Source organism: Pteropus medius, unplaced genomic scaffold, assembly GCF_902729225.1.
Source record: "Pteropus medius unplaced genomic scaffold, Ma_sr-lr_union100, whole genome shotgun sequence".
NCBI lineage: Eukaryota > Metazoa > Chordata > Mammalia > Chiroptera > Pteropodidae > Pteropus > Pteropus medius.
Window position 1 is genome coordinate 454981 of NW_024355990.1, and position 9181 is coordinate 464161.

A 9181-nucleotide genomic window follows, 5' to 3' on the forward strand; every position below is an offset into this window, starting at 1 on the left:
AGCGTGTCGCTCCGTCTCCGGCCGCGCCAGCCTCGCGCTCGCTCTCCCGGCGTCCGTCCCGGGCTCGGGGCGGCTCCCGCTAGGCCCGGCTCCGCGGCAGGCTGGCCCGATGGCGCCTCAGAGGAGGGGCGCACCCAAGGCGCCCGAGGGCAGCGGGGCGGCCGAGCGCCGCCGCCCGAGCAGGTGCGGGGCGGCGCGGTAGCGCGCGGGCTCGGAGGCGGTGGGGCCCGAGGTGGGCGTGGCCCGGGCGGAGGGCGGAGCTTGTTGTGGGCGGGACCACCGTGTGGGTGTGGCCATGTGGGCGGGGCTTTCTGGGAGGGTGGCCTGCACAGTCCGGTCGCCGCCGGCGCCCGCGGTCCACGTGGCCAGCTGGGGCTGGGAGGCGGTGGCGCGGAGTGGACGGGGGACCCCCGCCGGATACCTTCCCTGACTCCCCTGCCCCATGCGTGCAGGGGACTCCACGCGGGCCTCCCGCTGGGGGCCGGGGGCTCCCACGCTAGCCTCTGTGAGGCATTCTTTAGCGGCATTCCATAGAGTTCTGCACGTGGTGGATGGCCCAATGGGTGGATGAGCGACCGTCTAGTAAGGTGGTCTTGGAGGGGATTCTGCAAAAGCTTTCGGAGCCGGGCGTATTTTGGTCACCGCAAGAAAAATCCCCGCTTTTTGGTGCTTGCCCCAGAGGCCATGGACCTTGCTCCAGGAACTGAAAACGCAGCCTCCTTCTGTTTTTAGCAGCTTGCCTCGAGCAGGGGTGGGGGGGGTGGGGGCAGAGGGAGCCTTAATTTGTGGTGACCCTGAGGGAAGTGTCGCATCCAAATCTGGCCGAGAGGCTGTTTCTTCTGCTGTCTCCCTCAGCGCCTCCCGCTCCCCGCCCCCCTGCTGCCTGAGCAGCCAGGCTGTCCCAGGAGAACTGTTGCCCACGGCTGTGCCCCCGCAGGTTAGGGTTTCAGCCGCCTTCCGATGCAAATGGCTGGCAGTCTCCCTGCCCGATTCCGAATGCTTGGGGAAGAGAAATGATGGGCACACTGGCGTCAGGTGTCCACCCAGTCTAATCACAGGGCCAGGTGGCTAGAGGCCGGACAGCAGCTCTAGGGGTGGGGAGCTTTGTGGGCTGGGCAGACCCCACCAGGTATCTATGATCTCTGTTTAAAATGATCATGCGTCCACCCAACATAGTCTGAATGAGCTGTGCCCACCTCGAGACTTGTTCAATTGGAATTATTTGTATAGCAGTGAGAGGTGCTGAGGGACATAAAAATAGAAGGCAAGCTTCCTGCTTTTCCAGAATGAATTATGTACTTGAAAAACAAGGAGCATCTCCAGAAGGGGTACCCTGGGGTCTTTTCTCATTTTCTGCCAGTCCTTCAAACCCTCCAGCCACCAACTCTTTCCTGGACAGCAGAGTGCACAGTTGCTCAGTTACACACAGGTGCAAACATGTGCATGTATACAGACACACGTGCACGGGTATGTTCTACACAGACACACAGAGACACACATGCATGCAGCTTCAGCACAAGCAGTGTGACCCATGTACATGATGCCAGGCTGTGTAGACAGCGTTTCACTTTCTGTTGTGCTTGTATTCAGTTAAGTGGGTCTGACTCACACCTAACTTAGTTCGTGTGAGTGTGCACGTGCACGCATGCATGCACACATGCTGGGGTCGCATGTGTGGGATTGGAGTAGTCATTTTCAGATGCAGGCGACATGAATCGTGCCACAGACTCTGGTAGGGCTCCCCGCACAGCTTCTCTGTGGGCATGCCCTCTGGTCTCAGTGAGGGGGGCGCAGTGAGCCCTGCCTGGTCCAACAGGGGCACGGTTTCCACCACGTCTTCCCCACCGGGCGGGTGCCTCTGGATTGAATGAAGGCTGAGAACAGTAAGTGTAGGGACAGCTTAGGGCTGTGACCAACTGGGGACATGGCCCCTGGCCGTCGCGGTCTGCCTTCTCAGCACACGTGGCACAGTCGGGCCACCGCAGTCCTGTTTTCTGTCCTCAGTGTGAAGAGTGCCCGGGCACTGCGGGAGCTGCGGAGAAAGTGGCTGCGAGCCGCTGGCCTGGGCACCTGCGCTGCGCTAGCCGCTCTCCTGCTCTGGGGTATCCTGGGGGCCGATGACGGCGTCACCGAGGTCCTGGCTCATCGCGGCGAGGTCCTGCCCGGCAGGTTCATCGAGGTGCCCTGCTCCGAGGACTATGACAGTCACCGAAGGTTTGAAGGTACGGTGCCGCGGTGATCCAGTAAAGAACAGCACGTTCACATGAGATGCGGTGCATTCAAAATGCATGGCCGTTGCTATGGTGAACTGGTGGGATCAGGCCAAAAGTGGTGGAGGGGGTGGTGGATGACCTCCTCCTACCTGGGCGGGGAAGTGCAGGTGTTTCAGCCCGCTGGTCACCACCGAGGCCGTGGCCAGCGTTTCAGTGACGTGTCCCTCCCTGCGAGCGCCTTCTGGAGGTGGCGGTTTGTCTGGAGGGATGTAGCAGAGCTGGAAAGGGAGGGATGAGAAAGTTGAAACCAGAAAAGGCATTGGCTGTGAAGAGCGTCTTGGAATGTTGTCACTGCGGAAAGTGTTCCAATAAGGAAGGTCACTCCCAGGATCCCTTCCCCCTCGTGGTCGAGGGTCCCATCCTGGCGCCCACCTCTGAGACTCAGGGCAGGAGGGCGTGGCCAACAGCCTGGTTAGGGCTGCCGGCTGGTCCCCAGAGGAGCCCAGAGCAGGGCCAGCGGAGGGCCAGCGGGGTTCAGCACCCTGGAGAGCTCACGCCCGTCCCGAGGAGTGCCGACAGGGCCACGTGAGACCCGCGCCCTCGGGCCTTCTTTGGCTGCTGTATTTTCCTGCACGTTCGCTGCTGCCTAGATGCTTGCTCAGTTTGAAAAACCTAACCCTAGCGACTGGGTTTTACAGGCAGAATTCAGCTTTTTTTTTTTAATTCAGAGCAGCGCTTCGAACATGAACCAAGAGGACATTGCAAATCCTTCCACCAGGGGGCGCCGCTGTGACGCCCTTGCCGGGGTCCAGAGCGAAGGAACGCGGTTCACTGGGCAGGGCCGCCCATGCGGATAGGGCTTCAGCCTCTAGCCCCCCGAAGTGTCCCGTGCTTGGACGCTGCCTCAGGCGGCTTTTCCCTCTAAAGTCCCAGCGTTCAGGACAATATTTTGCGGTGGTTAGAACTGAAGAGAAGTTTCTTTGCTTCAACGTCAAACAGTCGGAATGCGGGAGGAGGGAAAGTTGGTGTTGCACGGGAACAGACTGAGTTTGAGGAGAGGACAGTTCTGGAGACGGTGGTGCTGATAGCTGCACCGCAGTGCGAAGGCACACAGTGCCCCTGAGCTGGGCTCTTCCAAACGGTTAAAGCAGCACATCTTGTATATTTTATCACAATAAAAAAAAGAGCCGCAGCGTATTTTAAAGACTCTGTACTTCCCCTTCCTCGGTCCCCTGCGCCCTCAGGTGACAGAAGCAAGGAGGGGCTCTTCATACGGGAGGGGCTTCCGGCCCCGCCCACCCCGTGTGTCTGCCCGGAGCGTGTCACCGCGTGCTTGTGGCGTGTACACTCACGCATGGGCGCTGACCCTTTGCAATTCACTTTCTCACCCAGGTTATGCTCTCGACTCGTATGTGCTGTAGCTGCTGTGTCGCTGCTGGATTTTAAAATTTCACAATCCCTGGCGCTTGGGTTCTTTTTTATTATTTATTTATTTGTGGTTGGTTCTTTTTTAAAAATTGATTTCTAACCTAATTACATTGGAGCTAGATAATATAATCTGTATGCTAGAGATCCCGCGATATTGGTTCAGACTTTCTTTGTGGCCTAAGATGTGTTGGGTGATGTCTCACGTGTACCTGGAAAATAGTGTTTTCTAACAGTTGCAGGGAGAGGTCTAAATGTTTCTCCTAGTCCAAGCTCGTGTGTACAGAGCCTCTCGTCCTCATGGGTTTTTGTCCCCTCCCCGCTCAGCTACTGAGAGGCGCGTTAGAGGCTGCACTCCTGGCTGGTCTCCCAGTGCTGGCTGCCGCGAAGTCACGGGCTGCTCTGTGCTGCGCTTTATCTTCCTGGTCAATTGTCCCTTTGATCATGAAGCTGCCTCTCTTCCCTCTCCAACAGTCTTGTCCTACAGCACATCTGGTGGCCGTACACGTCGCTCCAGGCTTCCAGTTGTCATTGTGTTTGTCTTTATCCTCCACCTTCCTGCATCGTCCGGTTCAGGAAGTAACCCTTGTAAAAATCATGTATCTGGCTTCGTTTTTTTAATGAAAACACCTGTATTCAGCCCCATGGAACCAAGGAACCCCTCCCCCAACGGCCCCAAGTAGTTTATTTTCCCGCATGGCAAGGCGCACCTTGCCATCCTGGGCCCCCCTGAGCCCATGTGGGTCCGAGCCCCTCAGTGCTCTCACTCGGCACGTGACTCGTGTGGCCCCAGGATGCTCGCTCCACCTCCAGGCTTCGGGCACACGTTCTGGGCAGGAAGCGGGGCAGCAGGGTGGAAAGCTCCAGGCCAGCCAGCCCAGGGGTCCTGAGAGCGCCCCAAGGCTCCGTGTCATCGGCTGGGTTTATCCCACGCACAACGCATGCGAGGGACCCAGCCTGCCCTTTCCGCCAAACGCAAGGAGCCTGCAGAGCTTGTCATCTCTGATGCTCCACCTCATCTTGGCCCTGGAGCTGCCCACCCAACCCTGGCCCTGTCCCCTCTGAGCTCTGAGCAGCTGCAGGTCCTGGGTGCAGAGTGACACAGCAGTGCAGGGCTCAGCGTGTGGGGAGCACGTGGTGACAGCGGCCGTGAGGCCTGGGATAGGACAATAACTAGAATCCCAAGCACAGCTCTGGTCGTCCAGGAGGGACTTTCTGATGGCACTAGACCTTCAGTGGGCAGAGCGCCAGGTACTTCCCAAGGAACCGCCTGGTGCGGGCACCCGCCCAGTGAAACGTCGACACATCCTGCAGGGACTCATACCGAAAGTCATCCTTGCTTATCTGAAATTCACATCTAACTGGGCATCCGCGTGTTATTTGCTGAATCTGGCCCCTTCGAGTCTTGTGGAAGGCACGGCCCCATCTCACCAAGTCCTGGAGACGGCCGCCCACAGGTGGCCTTGTTGTCGGGGTTTGGCATGGGGTCAGCATCTCATCCTGGCTCCTCTCTCTCCAGGCTGCTCCCCTACCAAGTGTGGCCGGGGTGTCACTGACACTGTCATCAGCAGGGACGAAGCCCGGCGCATTCGCAGGTATGACCACGCTTCTCCGAATGAGCAGGAAAAGTGGGCCTGGGGTGGGGAGCAGAGGCTCACCACTAAAAAGACCATTTAAAGAGTTCATTTCCAATTTCATAAGAATTTCCTCGTGTGCTTCCAAGGGCAGGCATAGGCTTTTCCAATTTCCAGCAGGAAGAGCCGCTGCCCTGTGTGGCGTGGTTGCTCACAGAAGCCTCCAGAAGCCCCCTTCCAGGGGAAGTGGTTCTGACCCACTCAGAGGCTGGGGTTGGGGGTGCCGCTCCCATCAGCTCCTGGGGGAGCCCCAACAGGAGCCTGCTGTTCACCCACAGCAGACGGCCAGCAGGTAGTAGTTCCGTCTCCCCCAGAACTGGTGGGGCGTTAGCCTTCCGGCCGACCAGCTCTGGCTGATGTGGAGCGTCTTATTGAGAAGCAACTGGATTTCTCCTTGTTGAGGTTTTAAAAACAAGACCTTAAAGCTTAGACATCTGGCACGCTGTTCAGACACAAAACATCTTTGGAAGTGAGCGCCAGGTAGACCTGTGTCTGGCCCTCGAGCAGCCGTTGACACTGCTGACTCTGCCACGTGCCGAGCGCCCCATGAAGGCCGCTGCCCGTTTCCAGACGGCATGATGGGGCTCGCTGGGCAGAGTCACGGCATTGGGAATTTGAGAAGTTGAGTCCCGCGGTCTAGACGTGTGCTCACACCGCGAGCGCTAACCAGCTGTTCACGGCGCATCGATCGCGAGAGACGACTTCGTGGATCTGACAGGTTGTCTCCCCCACAGCATAGCGGAGAAGGGGCTCTCCTTGGGAGGATCCGACGGAGGGGTGAGTGGCTCCCGCTTCTTTTTGCCCCGCTAAGTCTGCCGGCCCCCAAGAGGGAGGGGCAGGCACTGGATATCCAGGGCCCCCCAGTGTCCTCACCACAGACGCAGACAGGCCCAGGATCCCTGTGGCACTGCCTGCAGCCGCTCGGCGGGGATGAGCGCCCCCTATCCCCAGGCGCGTCATGGCCACCTGCTTCAGACCACGCGTGCATTTCATTTCAGGCAGCTGGACTGGGGCAGGCGGGGAGCTGACGGGCAAGCCCGTGGTGGGAGCCGAGTGAGGAGGGTGACAGCCCTGGAAATGGGAGGGACTGTGGGGAACAGTGGCCAAACGCTGGCTGGCGCTCCTTGCCCTCCTGGCCGGAGGCCCCCAGACCTGGTGTGGGCACTGCTACCCACTGTGGCCCCTGAAAGGCGCGTCTAGCCAGAACCTGTGAACGGACCCTTATTAAGGTCAGGGTCTTTGCGGATGTCACTGAGTGACGGCTCTCTTGACTAGGTCATCCCGGCTCACCTAAACCTCTGACAGGTGTCCTTGTAAGGGGAAGGCAGAGGGAGACCGAGCCGGGGGGTGGGGTGGGGAGGAGAAGCCGTGACGACAGAGGCCGAGGGGCACCCGCCGACCGAGGGCGCGGGCCGCAGCCGGAGACCCGTGGCTTTATTGTGCAGTCTTTTCTCTTGAGCTCTGAACATCAAGGGGCTTCTTTCGTCACGGTTCGGCTCGGTTCAGGGGGAGTAGCTGTTGAAAACTTTCCGAGTGCGGACTCAGTTCTGCTCTTTGCGCAGCGCTCACGGGAAGTTGTCCTGCGGAAACGAACCAGGTTTGATACCTTTCAGTCCAGTTAACGTTTTCAAAGCCCAGATTATGGTCAAACGAACCCCTGGGCTGGTCACTGCATCAATGAGAAAAAGCACAGACACGCCCCAGACTGGTGGCCACGTCCCCTCCCGGGACATGGCGGACCCACAGAGGCAGGTGGGCGGTGGCGGGACACACACTGACGGCTCATTAAAAAGTGACAATCCAGCGATTCCACTCGCAGGCGTTTACCCGGCTGTCCACACAGACTCGCCCGCCTGCAAGCAAACGGGGGGACTCACTGGCTCACCCTGACACTGGGGTGCTGCGGGCAGGCAGGAGGAAAGGTCCATCAATCCACAAACACGGTGAACAGACTGCAGGGTGGCTGCGTCACATGAGAGCCAGACCATGACGGGTGCATCGGGCACGATGCCACTTCCCCGGGGTTCTAGAAAGTGCCCATCAGCCCACCATGGCGGAAAGCACACCACTGCCTGGGCTGGGGCGCCGTTGGGCTTACATGGGGGCACGAGGGAATTCGGGGGTGGTGGGCGTGTTTGTTGTTGGTGCTGGTGGTTTTGTGGGTACATCTTGATGCCAAAACTTAATGAACTGTACAACTCAAACCCCAGGAGACTGTTCTCCGCTGGTTTGACGTGGACAGAGGCACAGGGAGGAGGCTCAGGGACTGTGTTTGGCGTCAGGCCTTCGAGCTCTTTCGCGGGGGGTGGGTGGACCGTTTGCAGGATTAGACCAGAGTCCGCTCCTCTGGCAGCAGAGACCCAGACCGTCCCACGTCCCCTGCCGGCTTCCTCGGGTCCCAGGGAGCCGCCTCTTGTGGACCTGGGGAGCGCGTGGGCGGGTCTCAGACCGCGGCGGATGGCGCCCCCTCCAGTCGCCACCACGTGGCCTCACGCTCGGCTCTGCCAACGTGTTTCACAGGCGTCCATCCTGGACTTGCACTCCGGGGCCCTGTCTGTTGGGAAGCACTTCGTGAACCTGTACAGGTGAGAACCCCAGGGGCGGCGGGCCCGGCGGCTGGGCCTGAGTGGGCTGTGTGCGTCTCCTCATCTCCTGACCGGGACCTGAGTGAGGCAGGCACGTTGGATCAGAGCGGCTTCACGCGTCCCGTGGACTGGGACCTGGACCGACCAGGCGGGCGGAGGCCGTGGCCTCCTCAGAGGGAAGGGACTTTGCTCACCGAGCATCAAGCATCCAGCATCAGGGACCAGCCTAGTGCTACATCGGGGCTCCTAGGGAACCCAGGACCTGCCCGAGGCCAAGGAACAGGGGCCTGAGGGCCGGGAGGGGCCGGATGCCATCAGCTATTCAGGGCCAGCTATTTTCAGGGACTTGTGGGTTAGCTGGAAAAAATACTGAATTTAAAGGAAAAATAAATAAAGCGTTACATTTGTTAACACTCTTTACTTTTTCACAGGTACTTTGGGGATAAAATAGAAAACATCTTCTCAGAAGAGGACTTCCAGCTGTACCGGTGAGGGGGAGACCGGAGGGGGGCGGGGGCGGGAGGGCGCAGACTGGCCCCTGCTGGCCCCCCTTCTGTTTCGGTTAGGAAGCACCGGCAGCCGGGATGGGGGGCTGGGAGCCAATCTCGCCCTGTCGGGGGTCTGGGCGTGTTTGGAATCCCAGGCGAAGGCGCAGCAGAAGTCATGGGAACAGCGCCAACATTAAGAGAGGTGGGGTGCCCAGTGAGCTGAGCTTAGGGGTCACTGGGGGCGTCTGCTGTGCCCGGTTGGGGCCCCTGCCTGGATGGGAGCGCCCTGCAGCCGGTGACATGCACACAGGGCCAGCCGGTGGTCTGAACACGTTAGCATGGTTTGTGCACTGCTGTTCTTGAGCTGTGTCGCGTGGCACGTGGGTTGAGGACTTCAGCACACGGCTCAGCCCCCTGGACAAGCCAAAGAGGAGCCCGTGTGCGCATGGGGCACCCCCCTGCTGGGTCAGGCTGGAGCCCCAGCCCCCGGCCATGCCCGGCGTCACCTCAGTGCAGGGCTGGGGTCCTCCAGGCCTCTCTGTGCTGCCCAGGGACACAGGGGACATGTGCAAGGCCACTCGCCTTCATCACTGCTCTTGTCCGTCCCTGTAGACACTGCCCCATCGGGCTGGGTGCCGTGGTTATTCCTATGAGGAGCCAGTCCCAGGGTTCCTGGTCATGCCCGTACTGTGCCATGTCACTTGTGTGCGGGGCGTGGGGCGCCATGTGCATGGAGCCGTGTGCTATGTGTGTGGTGCCGTGTGCACGGAGCTGTGTGCTGTGTGCTGTGTGTGGGGTGCCGTGTGCCATGTGCAGGGTGCCGCATGAGGGGTGCC

The 9181-nt window shown here is 59.9% G+C and overlaps 1 protein-coding gene across 2 annotated transcripts in view; it reads left to right on the forward strand.

Annotated features, from left to right (window-relative positions):
- The first annotated feature begins 54 nt into the window (after nt 1–54).
- OGFOD3 (2-oxoglutarate and iron dependent oxygenase domain containing 3) overlaps nt 55–9181 on the forward strand; it is a 14714-nt gene continuing 5587 nt past the window's right edge. Inside the window, exons 1-6 of one of the 2 annotated variants that reach the window (XM_039859459.1) lie at nt 55–183; nt 2005–2222; nt 5158–5233; nt 6007–6049; nt 7793–7857; nt 8289–8345. In XM_039859459.1, the coding sequence (XP_039715393.1) occupies nt 110–183; nt 2005–2222; nt 5158–5233; nt 6007–6049; nt 7793–7857; nt 8289–8345 (533 nt within the window). In that variant the 5' untranslated portion in view covers nt 55–109. Of the gene's footprint in view, nt 184–806; nt 1430–2004; nt 2223–5157; nt 5234–6006; nt 6050–7792; nt 7858–8288; nt 8346–9181 lie in introns of those variants that run through there. The other variant, XM_039859458.1, reaches the window with a different exon arrangement.